This window comes from Otolemur garnettii, unplaced genomic scaffold (assembly GCF_000181295.1).
Source record: "Otolemur garnettii isolate 467f Iridium unplaced genomic scaffold, OtoGar3 scaffold00105, whole genome shotgun sequence".
Taxonomy (NCBI): Eukaryota; Metazoa; Chordata; class Mammalia; order Primates; family Galagidae; genus Otolemur; species Otolemur garnettii.
The window spans coordinates 1976774-1995495 of NW_003852500.1; the positions used below are offsets into that span (position 1 = coordinate 1976774).

Consider the following 18722-nt stretch of genomic DNA (forward strand, 5'->3'; position numbering starts at 1 on the left):
AAAAAAAAAAAAGAAATATTTTCTCCCAGTCTTTAGTTGGTCTTTTCAAACACTCACTTTTAACAGTGTTTTCACAGAGCAAGTTTTTAATTTCAATGAAACCTTCTTTACCAATTTTTTCTTTTATGGACTTTGCTTTTGGTGTAATATCTAAGAACAAATACCAAGTCATGAAGATTTTTCTCCTGTTTTCCTCTTTGGCCTGTGAAATATTTAGCAATGTGCTATTCAATCTCTGAGTGTTTGGAGATTTTCCTGTAACCTGTTAGTGACTTCTAATTCCCTATGGTCAGAGAATATATATTGCATCATTTCAAACCTTTTAAATTTGTTAAGGTGTATTTTAGTACACAGAATATCATGTCTTAGTGAATATTCCATGTGTACTTGAAAAGAACGTCTGTTCTGCTACTGTTTAGTACTCTATAAAAGAGATATCCAGTTGGTTGATGGTGGTGTTTATGCTTGCTGATTTTCTATAGTTCCGCTGATTACAGAGTTTCTATATATGGAGCATATAGAATTCTGAGTTGACAGTTACTTTAGTTTCAGTACTTTAAGTAATGCATCATTTCTCTCTGGCTACTTTCACGAATTTTTGTTTGTTTTTAGTTTTCAGCAGTTTGATTGATGGGTCAAGATATGCCACCATGCCCAGCTAATATTTCTTCTTTTTTCCCTTTTTGAGAGTGAGTCTGACTCTGTTGCCCTGGGTAGAGTGCCATGGCATTATCATAGCTCACAGCAACCTCAAACTCTGGGAATCAGGTGATGCTCTTGCCTCAGGCTCCCTAGTACCTCCCAAGTGCACACCACCACACTTGGCTAGATTTTCTATTTTTACTAGCGGTGAGGTCTTGCTCTTGCTCAGGCTGGTCTCAATTTCCTGAGCTCAAACACTCCACCTGCCTTGGCCTCCCTGAGTACTAGGATTACAGATGTGAGCCACTGCACCTGGCCCCAGATAATGTTTCTCATAGAGACTTCTAATTACATTATAGTCTTGCTGTATTGCCTATGCTGGTCTTATCTGTTCACATCTCTTAACCTTTTTCTCTCTGTTGTTCAAACTTAGTAATTTCTATTGATCTATTCTCAAATTATTAACCATTTCCTCTGTTAACCACTATTCTGCTATTGAAGTCCATCTGTGAATTTTTAAAATTTTAAGTTACTGTTTTTTTCCATTTGGTTCTTCTATCTTTCTTCTTGAAGCATGATTATAATTGTTGCTTTAAATTTGTCCAAGAATGCTAACATGTATGTCATCTCATGTTGGTGTCCACTGATTCTTTGCCCGCATGACCTTGAATTTTCCTGGTTCTTTATATGAAAGTAATTTTGGATTGCATCCTGAATATCTGACATACTGTAAGACTCTGGGTCTTATTTAAATCCTATGAAGAATGTTATTTTGTTTTTACAGGCAATTGACACTGGCTGTTTAAGCCTGACCAGCCTTCTGTAGGTTATAGTTCCAATATAATTCTCTTTTCAGCATCTTTACAGTGGTATTTGGCTCTGTCTTGAGTGCACTACCCTGTGGTCTGTCTCAAACTTGGGCGGTAGTCTATCCTGTCGTTCAGTTTTCAGAGTCTTTGGTATGCTGTGTAGGATCGGATCCTCACATGGAGAGCTCAAGGGTGAGCCCAGGATTCCGTGAATTGCTTTATTTGATCACTTTTCCAAGCTCCTCCTGCTCCATGATTTCCTGGGTACTTTCCAATTTCCTAGGGGTCCCCCTTTGCACTCATTCACTCAGAAAGCTTAACTACCCATCTGCTGCATACTTCCTGTGATTGTACTCCCATTTATAAGCCAAGCAGTGAGTGTATAAAGAGAGAAAAAAGACAACGGGGCTAATCCCTTCCTTTTAGGACCACACTTCCTCTGAATGCAAAGGAAGTTTCCCCTTCACTCAGGGTTTAGGTGCCTGTGGGCCTCTGCTGTAGCACAATGGGACTATCTGGGGCCTGCTATTAAGAGAATAAAGGAAAAAAAGAAAACCGTGAAACCCCAAGAGAGGGCTTTTCCTTCCTCTCTCAGAGTTAGGGGTCTCCTTTCCCACTCTCCAAGTTCCAAACAGTGAGCTTGTCTGTTCTTATCCAGGGCCCACTTCCACATTTCAGGTTGCCTGAAGTGTAGGCTGGAGATATATGAGGAAAAAGAACAGCAAAGTCACTGCTGGTTCAGAGACACTTTGAATTCTGCTCTTCTCCTTTGATCTGCCTACTACCATTTCCTTTTCAGTTCTCAAGTAGCTATTTTGTGCATTCTGTCCAAATTTTAAAGCCAGATGCCTGCTTTAGAATCTGACGATCTCTGGTTGGCTTTCACTGGGCCATGCATCTCTGGGAATTGCCCTCTCCAGGCTTTCTTTTTGGAGGCTGAGTCTCACTCTGTTACCCTGGGTAGAGTGCCATGGCATCATCATAGCTCACAGCAACCTCAAACTCTTGGGCTCAGGTGATCCTCCTGCCTTAGCCTCCTAAGTAGGACTACAGGCGCCCACCACAACTCCTGCTCATTTTTCTATTTTTATTTTATTTTATTTTATTTATTTTTGCAGTTTTTGGCTGGGGCTGGGTTTGAACCTGCCACCTCCAGTATATGGGGGCCTGTGCCCTACCCCTTTGAGCCCCAGGCGCTGCCCCAGGCTTTAATTCTTGGTAAGGTGGTGAGCACTAGATACCAGCTGATGTTTTCCCACCTGAGCCTCCACCCTCTCATTCTGGAGTCCAGGTCTGGAACAGCAATGACTAATCTGCCACTTGTGTGTATCTATGTTGGAGACATCAGACAAAGAGGAGGAGCCCAGATATGTGGAAATCATACCTTCACGCTGCAACACTGTTGAATAGTGTTTCACCAGAGCTACAGTAAAACATACAAGGACCCACTCATATTTTAAAAAAATACACACATACACAGAGGGTACCAAAAAAATGGATACATATTTTAAGAAAGGAAAGAGTATTAAAATTGTAATACTTAAGTCATATTTGACACTGCAATTACAATAGGTACTCAAACATAACTTGTATTCATATTTTGTTATCAGTCTACATTGAGTATTATAATTTCAGTAATTTTTTTTTTCTTAAAATGTATATACATTTTTTGGGGCATCCTTTGTGTATACAGCCTCTATGGAGAAAAAAAAATAATCACTAGAAGGAAAAAGAAACAGTCTCAAATGCAAGAAAAACCAAGAGATGACAGCAAAAGTCTAAGTATTACACCTGTGTGGCTACACATATAAGCACCAATGAATTGTTAACACAAAATAGGATGAGAACCAGAAGTAAACCTGTTGACAATATGACACAGCACATAAAAGAAATGAGGTAGAATTTATATGTCAAGTTGAAAAGATAACCGGGACCTAATAAGCGAAAAAAGCAAGGTGCAGAGTAGTACAGTTGCCCCTTGTTATCTGAGGGAGATTGATTCCAAGTTGCTCTGGGGTTATCAAAATCCACAGATGCTCGAGTCCCTGATGTAAATGCTATGTAAATAAATGTTATACTGTATTAGTTTTTTTTAATTGTGGTACTGTTATTTTTTATTGTTTTTACTTCTTTTACTTCCTCTGAAAATTTCTGATTCTTGGTTAAATCGTACATGTGGAACCCACAGATAAAAAAGGCTGACTGTGTATGTAAAAGGTCACTTTTTGTGTCAGAAAGAGGGAGGGTGGGCGGCTCCTCTGGCTCAGTGAGTAGGGCGCTGGCCCAGTTTACCAAGGGTGGTGGGTTCAAACCCAGCCCCGGCCAAACTGCAACAAAAAAATAGCCAGGCATTGTGGTGAGCGCCTGTTGTCCCAGCTAGTTGGGAGGCTGAGGCTGGAGGTTGCTGTGAGCTGTGACGCTACAGCACTCTACTGAGGGCAACAAAGTGAGATTCTGTCTCTATTAAAAAATAAATAAATAAATAAAATAAAGGAAAGATGGAGGGTATGAATATATATGCAAATTTGCTTGTACACGTATTTGTAAAAAGAAACACGGAAAGGTTGAACCAGGAACATAAAAACTGTTATCTAGGGGGAGGGAAAAGATAGGGTAAAGATCACAGGGATTAAGGCCAGATTTCTTTGAATAATCCTTGATACATAGTTTGGCTTTGGAACTATAAGGGCTTTACAAGTTTACATATTCAGTATGGAAGAAAAAAAAGGCAACTGCTAAAAACTGAAAACAAATGGAACCTAAGTGCATAGTAAGTTGGTGACCCAGGCACAATGTGAACACAGTCATTTCAGGTGATCTTAGAATGCAGTATTCCACGGGCACACTTTAAAGGAACGTGTTCTGAGAACAAATGGAGCTATACAGAAGTCTTAACTTTTCTCAGTACTCTACTTGCAGTTGTACTATGGCGATTCTCAATTGATGTGATTTTATGAGTGAGTGTACAGTAGAAGAATGTAAATGAATAACTGGGGTAGAATAAGCAAATAAGAACTGAGAGGAACCAAGCATACTGGAATTGAGATATAAGTATAGAAATCAGTTAGGGGCCATGGCTCGCATCTACAATCCTAGCACTGTGGGAGGCTGAGGCAGAAGGATTGCCTGAGTTCAGGAACTCAAAACCAGCTTGAGCAAAAGCGAGACCAGAGACCATTTTCTGTACTGAAATCAGAACAACTAGCCAGGTGTGGTTGCATGCACCTATAGTCCAAGCTACTGGGAGCACGAGGCAGGTGGACTGCTTAAACCCAGAAGTTTGAGGCTGCTGTGAGCTGTAATGATGCCACTGCACTCTACCAGGGCAACAGAGCAAGACTCCATCTTTAAAAAGAAAACGAAAAGAAAAAAAAAAAAAAAGAAAACAGTAAAAATCCTGGACTATGAGGCAGCACCTGTGGCTCAGTGGGTAGGGCACCAGCCCCATATACCAAGGGTGGCAGGTTTGAACCCAGCCCCAGCCAAACTGCAACAACAACAACAGCAACAACAACAACATAGCTGGGCGTTGAGGCAGGAGCCAGTAGTTCTAGCTACTCGGGAGGCTGAGCCAAGAGAATAGCCTAAGCCCAGGAGTTGGAGGTTATTATGGGGTGTGACGCCACAGCACTCTACTGAGGGCAAAAAAGTGAGACTCTGTCTCTATTTAAAAAAAAAAAAAAATCGGGTGGCACCTGTGGCTCCAAGGGGTAGGGTGCGGGCCCTATATGCCAGAAGTGGTGGGTTCAAACCCAGCCCCAGCCAAAAACTGCAAAAGAAAAAAAAATCCTGCACAATTAAATTGAAATTGGAATTAATCCCTTTGAACTCTCTGCTGCTTCACCAAGTATTCATATCCTAGCTTTTCGCTGTGAAGGCACAACTTCAATAGCAATGCAGCAGCAATGAGCACCCCCAGAGTGTGTGGGCACAATGTGCTTTGCTCCAGTGGTGTATGCACTGAAGGCCCTGACTTCATCACAATGCAATATATCATTGTAGCAAAATTGCACTTGGACCCCATGAATATATACAAATCAGAAATAGGGGTAAAAAGTACTTGGATTTTGTGTATTAACACCCTTCCCAACTAGAACTCTTATTCCTGAAAGAGCTGAATACAGGTGTGGGATGGGAAGGGCATGAGTAGGGGAGGTTATCCCATTGAGTCAAAGGCTACCGAAGACTGACCTGTAGTGCTAGAAGCCACGGAGATAATCATAAGAGCTCCATTTGCTAAGACAGGAGAATATGAATAGGAATAACTCATGTAACTGACAAACACACAAAGTTCATAATGAAGAAAAATAAGAGAACCTTCCACCCACTCCCCAAAAGGAAAAAACCCTGAATTCCCTGGTCAACATTTGAACAGCACTTTACAATACTTTTACTCTGAAAATTGGTAATTAAAGATAGGGTCTCACTCTGTCACTCAGGATGGAGTCCGGTGGAACAGTCATAGCTCACTGTATTCTCCGAATCCTGGACTCAAGCAATCCTCTTGCCTCAGCCTCCCAAGGAGCTGGGACTACAAGCACATGCCACCAAGCCTGGTTAACTTTTAAATTGTTTTGGAAAGACAGAGTCTCACTATGTTGCCTACACTGGTGTTTAACTTCTGGCCCCTAGTGATCCTCTTGCCTCAGTGTCCCTAAGGGCTGGGATTACAAGAAGCAGCCATTGCACCCACCCAAGCTGCTTTTCTTGTACAGAATGGACTTCAAGGTAACAAACAAGTCCTGACTGATGATGGAACATTCTTCAAGGAGAAATTATAGTTCATCAGCATGGAAGGAAAGTTAGAAAACTGAGGTTATTTATCTATAAAATGGAGATAATATCCACTATAATAGGTGGTGCTAAAGATTAAAGGCAAGAAATGTCACAAATCGAGCTAGATCACAGTAAGCCCTCAATAAACATTCTTCCTTTCTAAATAGGTCTACAGAAATCAAACCAGCCTCCTCTTTATATTCACCTTTCTTTCTTTCCTTCCTTCCTTTTTCCTTCCCCTTCCTCCCATCTCTCCCTCCCTCTTTTCTTTCTTTTGCTTCATCCCTCTCTCCTTCTTTCCCTCCCTTCCTTGCTTGAGACAGGGTCACATTCTGTTGACCAGGCTGGAATGCAGTGGCGTCATCAATAGCTGACTACAGCCTCACCTGGGCTGGAGTGTTCCTCCTGACTAGCTGAGACTGTAGGCACACACGACCATGCCTGGCTAATTATTTTATTGCAGAGACAGGTCTCGCTCTTACTTATGCTGGTCTCAATCCTCCTACCTTGGTCTCCCAGTGCACTGGGATTATAGGTGTGAACCACTGCACCCAGCCCTCCTATGTTAGTTTCTAACACATTCTCTGGAGGTTGAGAGATCAGCCTATAGGTCAGTGGTTCTCAACTTCCTAACGCTGCGACCCTTTAATACAGATCCTCATGTTGTGGTGACCCCCAACCATAAAATTATTTTCGCTGCTACTTCCTAACTATAATTTTGCTACTGTTATGAATCGCGATGTAAACATCTGATATGCAGGATGTATTTTCATTGTGACAAAGGGGTCGTGACCTACAGGTTGAGAACCACTGCTATAGGTGGTAGGAAGATTCCTGGAGTAAATGGAAATATATGGAAATATGGACAGGAAAGAAATCAAGCTGTACAGTTTTAAAAATTCAAAGTAAGATCTGAACTAGACTACCACCAGAGGAAAGGGTCACCTGTGTTGGCATCCCCACCCCCCCCCACCCCCGATTCAGCAGCTGGAATCAAGCACACTAGAGACAGAAATGCAAAGGAAGCTCACTCTTTTCTTGACTGCATATAATGTGAGTCCTAACAAAAGAGTCACATTTTTTATAAGGCTACTAGATAGCAGAAAACACTCCAAAGTCAACATGGAGATGTAGCTCCTAAACAAAGCATCTATTTTAGAACTTGTCAAGAAAAAGGGTAAGTTCTTAGTGCCAGCCAACTCACCAAGTCACTGCTGACCAGGAAAGCTGAGAGGTCTACCAGAACCCAGGTGGGAATCATAAAGAAGACAGCATGGCAGCCCAGGATGTTCAGCAGCCGGAGATGGTGGATCCGTGAATCTCTCAATACCTGAAAAGAGAAAGCCACTTCAAAGGCTGATTGATGCTACATGTGGCAAGAAGGGCTCCAGTTACTCAGGCCCGAAGCACAGTGACTGTACACTAACCCCTGCATCTGACATTGAACACCGCACCTCCAAGTGCATCTATGATGACATACATAGCACATGCCCCAAACAAGTACCATATTCCATGTATAAAGGAACCAAGAAAAAAGAAGGAAAATAAAACCAGTAACACCTAATGCTAGTGAAAATGTAGTGAAAACAGGCACTCCAAAATTTTGCTGGTTTAAGTCTAAATTGCTATATACTTTCCAGAATACAACCAGGCAGACTATGTCCTGAGCCATAAATGTTTCATACACTCTGATTTGAAAACTGTAAGCTTACCATAAAAGAATAACCTGAGAGACAGAAAAACATCACACACAAAGATCATTTCTACATTACAATGAGTTGAAAATAACTGATATGTCTAATACAAACTGATAGTGTTAACTGTGGTACCTGTAAAGTATGTGACTGCCATAGGATTTAAGAGCAGTAACTGTTAATGATATGGGGAAATGCTATGATAAAATGAGTGAAACAAAATTTCTAACACATCTGCAGTATTGTAACTCTAAGAAATGTGCAAAAGAAACCTAACATTAATAGTAGCAATCTTCAGGAAACTACACTGTGATTTTGACTCAATAAAGTGGAAATCTCTGAGCAGGGGACAGGTCTCTTTTGATTCCTTATCTTGAACACCCACCACACATAGCAGGTGCACATAGTAGGTGCTAAGTTTAAAAACATTTTTTAAAACTGGGATTTACTCTTTTTTTTTTTTTAAATGAAGCATGTGTTAATTTTATAATGGAAAAACAAACTTTAAAAAGTAAAGCAGCAAACAGGAGACTAGCAGAATGGCAGTAAGGATTTTTTTTGCTCCCACAATGATAAAGTCTCTACCCAGCCAATATTTCAAATGCTACCAGCCCGCCACCCGCACACCCTTGAAATACCGTGAGTATTCATGACAGTGTCCAAATACCTTTTTGGAGAATATGTTCTGAAGGGAGAAGCACAGAGTGGCAGCAAGGGCGCTTACAAGACCCCACATGTCGAAAGACAACTCAGTGACGGTGGCCAACAGGACGCCGCTGATGATGGGGATGAGTGACAAATACACCTGTAGGAGGACAGCAGGAGGGCTGATAAGGCCAGCTTGGAGTTGGGCTGCCTGCCACAGATGCCTGGAGGAAAGCTTCCTTTGCTCTCTCCTCTCTCACCAAAGGGACACTTTGGAATGCCACTGATGCTCTGAGGAATGGCTAGAGGGAGATAGTTATCAGAGCATGAGGGGCAGGTCTGTGTGTTTGTGGGCAGACCCACCCCTAAACCAGGGGTCCTCAAACTTTTTAAACAGGGGGCCAGTTCACTGTCCCTCAGACCATTGGAGGGCCGGACTGCAGGCCCCAGGACCAGTCAGCTGCTAAGAAGGACAGGCAGCGGTGGCAAAAACACCTAGCGGGCCAGATAAATGTCCTAGGCGGGCTGCATGTAGCCCGTGGGTGGTAGTTTGAGGATGCCTGCCCTACACCATCACCTCCATCAAGAACCTCTGCTCAGGGCCACAGAACAAGGCTGGTTTAACCTAATGGATCTCTCCAGCTGCTGCCAACACACTAGGATTTGCAACCTTGATCCTCTAAGACAGGGGTCCTCAAACTACAGCCCAAGGAGAACATTTATCCGGCCCGCAGGGTGTTTTTGCTACCATTGCCTGTCCTGCTTAGCAGCTGACTCTTCCCAGGCCTGCAGTCCAGCCCTCCAATGGTCTAAGGGACAGTGAACTGGCCCCTGTTTTAAAAGTTTGAGGACCCCTGCTAAGAAGTTCTCATTTCCTCTTCTTGCAGGCTCCTACAACTTGATTACTCTTGGTAGAGACACTCCACGGACATCTCCTTCTGCTGGCAACAATTCCTCTCGGTTCTCAGGACACTCAGCTCTACCCTGTAGGTTCCTATGCTATGTGTCCTTTGGCTTCTGCCTGGGCTTCCCCAATGGAGTGCTTGCCACTCATGCTAACTGCCCTTTCAATCATCTGGTCCTTGTTAGACCATGTATAATTCTAGGGCAGGTCCTTGTTTGCTGCTCTATCTGCGTGCCTGCCACAGAGGAGGTACTCAATACCCACTGGCTGAATGACAGGAGGCCTTCTAGAAGGTCCAGCATGAAAGGGCCTGTTGGCTAAATGTCTCCCAACTGCCAGGATCTGCAGGGATCCATTCTCTATGTCTAATGTTCTAGTGCAACCTTGTCCTACAAAGAACACTTTCAAGACAAGGGTGAATACCCTTAACAGGAGGTGGTAATGCCCCCTGGGAGGGTAGAACAAGGGCTCTGAACTGCAGGGTCTCCATTCCAGCTCCCCTACCATTGGCTGCGGCCTTCATGCATGCATGTCTCCTCTTAAGTCCTATTTCTTCTCCTGAAGTCAGGAATGATGACTACCTGCTTTATCTGCCTTGCAGGGTGGATCCCTATGAAGTTATTACTTCATTATCATTAGTTTGCTTGCTTCAGAGAGTCAATCCCTAGTCTTTCCTCATTGTGTGAAGTTTCCGGCTTCTTGCCCAAGCCGGGTACAATGTCCTGTACAACAGGACACCTGATAAACATGATGTGGTATCAAGTGATGCAGCTACACACTTCCTGGGCAACTCTGACCCCCAGAAGGCAAGTCACACCCGACATCACCCTAAGGGGGCAGGATGAAGAGCACACACAGGTGTTGCTGAGATAAAGATAGGCTGGAATAAAAAAAAAATTCAGCCACAGTGGCCCACTTTCTATAAGTTGATCCAGGGCACTGCTGCTCCGAGTTACATAAAATATAATACATGATGCCAGAAACCAACCACTTGGAAAAAAGACAGTGTCCATCATGAAATGGATTCCAGCTGGGACAAGAGTCTGACTTCTGCTTGCGGACAAGGGGCAAGGCTGCCTCTGGCTACAGCCATGGCTTGGCATTTTGAACAGAACCTGGAGTCTGCCAGAAGCATCCTCCTATGTACCCTAAGTTCCACATGCTGCTTTCATTTCTATGACTTTGACTTTGCTGAATTTCACCAAAAATCAAACTCATTTGATTTGACATCTTGTTTCTGGGTCCCAGAAGTCCTCTGACCATTCATTCCTCTTATACAGAAATGAAAACATGTCAGTTTCACAGTTCCCTTCAATTGTGGTTCTAGTGGAGGGACATGCATGGCTGCCTTAACAAGATGTGGCCAAGCCTTCACCTACCAGCAACCCCAGGTAGGAAATCAAAACAGGGAGGAAAATTAAACCTGAGGAACAACAATGTTCGTAAGATACACATGATTCATATACACTGCTCGCAGGGTGATTCTAGAAAGAACTTTAGCAGTAAAAAGGCCATTGGAGTCCTCTACACTGACTTCCTTATTTGACAATTAGCCTGATAGCCTGCAGACCAGAAGCAGGGACCACGTCACCAGTTGGGCAACAGCCGGATCCCTCTGTCCAGAGTCCCTCCCCGCGATTACCTTAGTGCTTTGCTTCTCCTTCATGATAATACGGGACAGGAGGACCACCCAGATGGGCATTGTGGCCTTCACTGCAAAGAGAGGGAAGGGCACTCAGTGGGCTACCCCAGTCCCAAGGCCCACCCAAGAAGCCCACTCCACTTCCACGGTGGGGTTCCACCCAATAGTCGTGGTCTGCCTGGCTCTGCTCCCAGCTCCCTTCTCAGATCTTTTCCTCCCTGAGAACGCTTTACGTGCCCCTCCCCTACCAAAAGCTTTGGCGGGTCCTCTGCAGACCTCTCGTCCCGGTGGGACGCGCTCTGGCCAGCGAACTCCTACCCACGAGCACAAGCCCTGGGCAGAACGCCCCGGCCACCGCCCCACAGTTCGGGTGCCGCACCCACCGGTGTGAGCGTAGGACACGGGCACCTTCCAGATGCTGACGTGCGCAGACACAGATGCGAAGTACTTGCCGAAGGCGAGCGGCAGCACGTAGCGCGGGTAGAAACGCGGCGGCAGTAGCGGGCTGGGAGACGGATGCGAGCTGGGCCCAGCGCCCGAGACGGGTGGCGCTGGGGGCACGCGCCAGGCGCGCAGCAGCGGCGGGAGCCCCGCGCACAGCGCCAGGATATGGCACAGCGACACGGTCACCGGGAATGGGAAAGCGCTCAGGATAACCTTGTTGACCACGTTGCCGCCCGCGCTCAGCGCATACCACAACAGGCAGAGTGCCGCCACTCGCGCGCCCTCACGCGCCCCGCCGCCCGCTGCACCCGAGGCCCCTGCGCTGGAGCCCGAGCCCACAGCCGCCGCAGAAGCCGCCGCCATCCTCCCGGAGCGGCCGCCCCTTCCCGCCTGTCCGACGGCCCGACGCCGGGCGGGGGCGGGGCTCAGCGGGGGTGGGTCCTGCGGTTAACGCCATCACCCATTGGTTTACTGAAGCCTCACGTCATCCCTGCGCGCCGGGTGACGGGCCAGACAGCACGTATCGAGTGCAGGCCTCGCCAGCCACTGAATGCACTACTAGTGCAGGCGGGTCCGAGGCCGGAAACGGAAGGAGGAGATGCGGACCTGGAGGCCACTGTGCCATCCGAGACGTGGGCTGTCCTGGTACCCGGGGGCAAGAGCAGAAGCGGTTGGGCTGGCGGAAGCGTGAAGGCTCCGCCCCGTCGGTGTCTGTGAGCAGCCAGTCGACCTCGTGGACTAAACCCAGAGGCCTTGGTCGGCGGGACATCGCGTCTCCTAACCAGATTCCTGATGGTCTGGAGGCGGCGGACACCGAGGATAAGACTTTTCGGGGAAAGAAACTAGGTTGTTGAAATATCCCCTTGGGCTGAATATGCTCTGTAAATCTAGGCCACACGCCTGTGGCCAAAGCCTGGCCGGGGAGCCAACCCGGCGCAACCAGTAGCCCTGGAAGGGCTGGAAACCACCGCGACAAGCGCGGTTCACCTGCCTAACCCAGGCATCATCCCACTGAATCTTAGTAAAGCTGTGTGGTAGGTATTACCTACCATCCCCATTTCGACGGCCAATTGGGGGGGGGGGCGTGACCGACGACAGCCTGCTTCCAGGGCTTTGGAGAAGGGGGAGATGTTTGGCCCTGAGCAGCCAGAATAGATCAGCCCCAGGCCCCAGTGGAGGAAAACAAGGCTTTTTCAGCATGATCTTATACTAATTAAGACGTTTTTTTTCAAAAACCATGTGCGTTCAACTTTTTGAGGAAGGAGCGTTCAAATTCCTTGCTATGGTATCCTTGTCTAATTAGAAAGCAGCGACCCACCTTTGGTCCCCCATATGTTGGGGGTTATCACCTTATCCTTGTGTTTTGAGACAGTTACCTTTTGTCGCCCTCGGTAGAGTGACGTGGCGTCAAGCTCACAGTAACCTTAAACTCTTGGGCTCAAGCTATCCCCTGCCCCCTAACCTCCCCAGTAGCCGGGACTACAGGCTCCCGCCACAACGCCTGGCTATATTTAGGGACGAGGTCTCGCCTTGGTTCAGGCTAGTATCGAATCCATTGTGTTAGGATTACAGATGTGAGCCACCATGCCCGGCCTTATCCTTGTGTTTTCTTTTTTGAGACAGTCTCACTTTGTCACCATCAGTAGTGCAGAGGCATGATAACTCACAGCAACCTCAAATTCTTGGGCTTAAGTGATTCTCTTGACTCATCCTCTCAAGTAGGTGGGACTACGGGCGCCCACCACAATGCATGGCTATTTTTGGTTGTAGTTGTTATTGTTTGGAAGGCCCAGGCCAGGTTCAAACCCACCAGCCTGGGTGATGTGGCTGGCACCCTAGCCACTGAGCTACAGGAGCCAAACCTATCCTTGTGTTCTTCTTTTTTTTTTATATATCCTTGTGTTCTTAAAGGCAGGCAATACCTGTGCCCTGGAGCTTATTGGATACTCAAGGCATAGGTGTGGTGGTCCCTGGCAGGTGGGGACAATCGGCCTGTTTCAATCTCTAGAACTGAGAAAAGGTGCTGAAAAGACCCCAACCTCTGTACTCTAATATCCTCCAGCTGTGCCTTTGACTCTCTTGTCAGAGATGTCACATCCTTGGGATATTGCATGTCAGGAGAGCTGTCCAGGGTAAAATCGGCACAGTGTATTTAGGAAAGTAGTTATAGTTACTCCATAGCGCAGCTGGATGTCAAACATTCCTACTGACACATTTTGGTTAACTTTTATCATTTTAGTTGCCACAATTCTGGGGTAGGCATTTTCAGCCCCCAAATGATGATAGGTGCATAAGAATTAGCCCAGAGCCCCACAGATGGTAGATGGAAGTTCCTAGGATTCTCCCTCCCATTAGCCTTTTCTTGGGGTCGTGGCACATGTCCCATACCACGCCTTTGTCAGAACCCCTGCTGGCTATGAAGTTGACTGCCATCCTGAAAGCTATAAGGGTGGCCTGGACCCCACGGTTTTCCCCGTGTGGCTGCCTCTCTAAAGGTCTGTTTCCTCATATGTGAAATTAAGCAGAAATGGGCAAGATGACCTGTTCTGGAGCAAAAACCTCAGAAAACCAAAGTCTTGTCTTAGCTTTGGATTTCAGAGACCAGGGGAAACTAAAATTATCACTTTATAGTCAAGGGAGTTGTTTTTTAAAAATCAGTACCAACTAGGTATGTATTAAAAGCAGGAGTCAGCTGCCTGACACAGCTCAGAGCCTCTCAGCCACGTTTAAGAACTGCAAATATTTGTGGGGAGAAACAAAAAGTCACTAAGATACAACCTATGGAGGGTTTCTCTCTGGGGTAGCTGGTATGTGAGTGAGGCAGGATCGCTGGGACTCGTCACTCCAAACTAGCAGGTACCCTGGATGAATAAAAGGTGGCGCTCCTCCCTCCCCCAAATGCAACAGCACGTTTAACAAGCCAGCCTTGAAGCTGTGCCCTGTCCTGCCCCATCTTCATGCAGTATGGTTGTGGGGTCTAGGACTTCCTGGCTAGTCCAGAATCCAGCAAAGGGCAGGTGTGGTCGTGAAGACCCAAATAAGAAATAATTCTTAGACTGGTTTGTGCAAATCGTTTTTTATTTCCACATTTATATCACAAGGTGTCCACTTACTGGACCAAATAGCAAAGTTGCTCCCTTCTGTGTCCTGAGAACACAGAAGTCTAGGTACTGTACATTCACTAAGGCTCCTTGTTTTTGCAAATCGCGTTTATGACAAATAACCATAAGGCAAACGAATCTAAAGGAATGGTTATGAGTGTTTCCAGCGTACAGACAGGTCTTCCCTCTCGCCCAACAGTACAGCTTACACACCAGTAGCACCCGCGGTAACTTTTGTGTTTTTGTGGGGGGGAGGGAACTCTAGAAAGGTGAAATTTTCTAGATGTGTGCAGGAGGAAAAAAAAGAAAAGAGGAAGAAAGGAAAGATTTGTTTGGCTGGTAGATGGAAGAGAAGGAGAAAAATAAACTTGAGAAAACTTAAATTTTTGCAGCATTTAAAAAAAAAAACTGGGGTTTAACTGAAACCAGATACAAACGGGTGGATGCCCATGGAGTGTGGGTCAAACTGGCTGGTCAGTGGCCTGCCCACCTGATGCCATTGGCTCACTGCAGCCCAGAAGCTTCCAGCACACAACAGAAAACACTGGCCTGACAGTGGCTGGGTGGGGAGCAGAGGCCATGGTGGGGCCCACAGTCTCACAGACCCTCAGGGCCAAATTAAAGAACAGAAAACGTAGAGATGAGATGCATGCTTCTGTTGCTACGTTAAAGGTAACCTCTCCCACAGGTTTTCTGTGCCTGCCTGCAACTGAGGTCCCAGCATTCAGGTGCTAGAAAGTATCCTCACCTCTTCCAGGGTGGGGAACTAACGCTTTTTATAGCTGGTCTGCTATAGAGTTCTGAACTCACTTTGCCGTCCTTCCTTCCACACGGTCCTTCCTTTGCAATTTTGTTAGTAAACTCGTAGCAGCATTTCACAAAAGAAGGAGAATTATGAGGGATGAGCGCAGAGACGATGTGACTCCCGCCACCTCCCTCCCGCCTGGGCCGGACACCCCGAGTTACCAGCTGCAAGTAGCAGCTGGACCCTGGCCACCCGCCTGCCCTGGCTACTGCAAGGTGGGAATGCACTTCATGGCCAATGGGCTAGTCAGTCCAAGCAGACATAAGGCAGAACATTCAACCGCCCGTCATCACCGTGTGGGTCGAGCGATATGCACTGCGTCCAGTCATACCAGTTACCCTGTGTGTCCTGACACCCGTTCACCCCTGGCCACTGGTGGGCCTGGATTCTGTCAAGATCGTCCTGTGTGACCTCCCGGGTCAGCCCTGGGAGGTCTGTGGGCGGGTCATGAGGCACCAGCACATGCAGCTTCCTGGCCCCTCGCCGGGTGCTCTCTTCCTGCTTCAGGTACTCAGACATGAAGTGGTGAGCCCCGGGGGTCTGTGCCCCAGATGACGAGAGCAGGCTGCTCTGCCGGCTCAGGTAGGACTGGATGATCTCATTGCGTGACAGCTCCTTCCAGTTCGTCTGTTCAAAGGGGCTCTGGAGGCTAGCCTTGGCCTCCTGCTTGTCTAGCTCTGTCCTAGGCTGCTCCATGTGCACAGGGCTGTCTGCCCGCACCGGCTCTTTCTGGGTCAGAGGTTTGATCTGTCTTGTCATGGGGTCAAAGGTGAGCTTTCGCTCTTTTAACCGGACAGGCTTGACGCCTGCCTCAGCTACCTGCCCGTCCAAGTTAACTGTGTAGTCTCGAGGCCGGTACCTCTTTTTCTTTTTACTGTCCGAGCCACCCGAGGAGGCAGCATCACTGTCCGCCTTGGAGGAGTCCGGGGAGAACCCCGCCCGGGGCAGAAGGGGACGTTGGTGGCCCTCAGGCTGCTCCAGCCAGCGAACTGGGCTCTCTGCACTTGGCAGCAGCTCAAGTGGTGATGGCACCTGCATAGCATCAAGTGCCTGGGGCCGAGGTGAAGGGCTGGGCACAGAGCCCTTGGGTGCGTATGAGCTCTGCTGACGGGCAAAGGAGCCCTCATGCCGTGAGTTCCGGGGACTGAAAGAGCAGCGAGGGAGCCCCTTGGGGTGGGGTAGCCCTGGAGTTTCGTCCACCCTGTCTTGCTGCTGCAGCACCGAAGCCTTTCCCTGCAAGCAGGGCCCAGAGGGCTTGCTCAGACCAGGGGAGTTGGTGTGAGGCCGCACAGCATTGACAGGGATCTTGCCGCTGTGTTTGTCATTCTCACGCTCCAAGCGGCTGCCCTCAGGGCCCATGTGCCCACTGCCATCCAGGGGGCTGGGGAAGCTTTCTGGGCTTCCACCGATACCATTAGTGGGGAGGGGAGATGAGTTGGGGACCAGGGGGTCATGGCTAGCTTTGGAGACCTTGGGAGGTGGCCCAGGGTGGCCGAGGTCACGCTGGTCACCCCGGCGCTTGCGGGTACCCAGCCTGTCCAGCCGTTGCCCAGGCAACCTCTGGATGTCATTGCGATTCTTCAGGTCATGGATGCTCTTCGGTGTGCCAGCCACTCCCACCTCTGGCCGGCAGTTGTGAGCACCCCCATTGGCTGAGCCAGCTGCCCCCGCCAGCCCCCGCAGTGCCGCCTCATTCTGGTGCACAGGTTCAATGAGCTTCTGCCAGCTCCGCAGCAGCTTCTTGGCCCGCTTGGCAAGCTCCTCATTCTTGGTTTTCTTGCGGACGTCGTTAATGAGCTTCCCGAGTCGTGTTTCCTATAATGAGAGAGATAATAATGCGCTTTTGGGACAGGGACTTCCCCATGAAAAGAGAGCTGAGCCAGAAATTGTGGGAAGTGCCATTGGCTTTGAAAGGACCTCTTCCCCACCCAGCCACTATCAGGCCAATGTTTTCTGTTTGCTGGAAGTTTCTGAGCTGTGGCAAGTCACTGGCATCGGGCTGGCAGGCCCACTGAACAGCCAGTTTGACTTCAGCCAGTTTGTATCCAGTTTCTCTGACACACAATCTGTAGGAATCTGGTCCTTTGTGACAAATCCTCAAATCTAGTCCTCAGACCTTAAGAATCCTATGGTTAGGTGGCTTTCTCAGAAACACCATCTCACAGGGTCTCAACACCCAGTGGCTATGAACCATCTAGGCCACTGCAAAGACACTCTGTCAGGGAAGTTTTCTGGGTGAGAAGATGCCATGGACAAGGTGACAACACAGAGGACTTGCTATTGCTACTTAAGCAGAGAGCCAGGGACAGTGCCATTTACTGAAGGCTCCTTAAGCACACCTCTTCCCATGTCCTCATGTGTCCACAAGGTGTATGGGGCATGGAGGAAGGAATCCTGCTCTGGGACTAATAACATCCCATTCTTGCAGTGCCCATGGGAAGGCAGTGATAGCAGGGCACATGCCATGAGGGCACACCACCTCTGTCAATCCTCTGAAGGCCTCCCTGACTAGTGAGGAGAGAATGAAGTTCAGAGAAGCTAGAGAAAGATCCAGCCTGCTGCCTTGCTGATTCCATTCTGCCCTCCCAAATGCTCGGGGTCTGGGGATACTCACCTCCAGTGCCTCTTTGGTAATGGGGTATTTCTCCAAGCTGGAGATGACTTCCAGTACCGCCACCATGTTCCGGATCTGTAAAATAAGAGTCATTCATCAAACTCTTGCCCTTCTCCCCTGGAGGCTTGTAAAGCCCATTCCCAGCTTGCTCCACTGTCCCCCTTCCTGCCCTACCAGAGCAAGAGGAGGCAGCAGCACCAAACCCCCTTCACTCCACATACCCTCCTACATGCTCTCCAGGCAAATAAGGTACCTAGTGCACACCCCCACCCCACTGACTTCTTCCAGAACATGGTGTGCAACTTGCCACAAGCCCCTCCTCTATGTATATGCCCACCCACATGCAGAAACTCAGGATACTTATGAGATCTGTCCCAATATGTGAGATGACCTCTATTCTGCCATCTGATGGGGGTGGGGGATGCTGAAGGATTCATTAAAGGCACAAAGCTTAAAAGAGTAATACATAATGAACCAATTTGATTATATTAACATGTGACCTTTAGAGTTCACCCAAAGACCACAAAAAGATCAGAGTCACAAAGTGGAAGTAGACGTAGACCAGGAGCTCTAGGAGCTCTATCTGGAACACATGAAAGACGCCTGTATAGCAACACATCCACAAGGAACTCAGGTACAGTGGCCA

At 47.7% G+C, this 18722-nt stretch overlaps 2 protein-coding genes across 2 annotated transcripts in view; both read right to left on the minus strand.

The window, feature by feature from the left end:
* The window catches only part of SLC35E1 (solute carrier family 35 member E1), a 17315-nt gene extending 5394 nt beyond the window's left edge, over nt 1–11921 (minus strand). The window contains exons 1-4 of the mRNA XM_012809453.2: nt 11496–11921; nt 11113–11183; nt 8589–8726; nt 7432–7557 (exon numbers count right to left, since the gene is read on the minus strand). Of these exons, the coding sequence (XP_012664907.1) occupies nt 7432–7557; nt 8589–8726; nt 11113–11183; nt 11496–11919 (759 nt within the window). The 5' untranslated portion in view covers nt 11920–11921. The remainder of the gene's footprint in view (nt 1–7431; nt 7558–8588; nt 8727–11112; nt 11184–11495) is intronic.
* A 2708-nt stretch (nt 11922–14629) lies between these two features.
* MED26 (mediator complex subunit 26) lies at nt 14630–18203 on the minus strand. The gene is made up of 2 exons (XM_023517174.1): nt 18077–18203; nt 14630–17277 (listed from the first exon to the last, which is right to left on the minus strand). The coding sequence occupies exons 1-2, from the start codon at nt 18167–18169 to the stop codon at nt 15709–15711; spliced, it is 1662 nt and encodes a 553-aa protein (XP_023372942.1). The 5' UTR covers nt 18170–18203; the 3' UTR covers nt 14630–15708.
* Nucleotides 18204–18722: the final 519 nt, after the last annotated feature.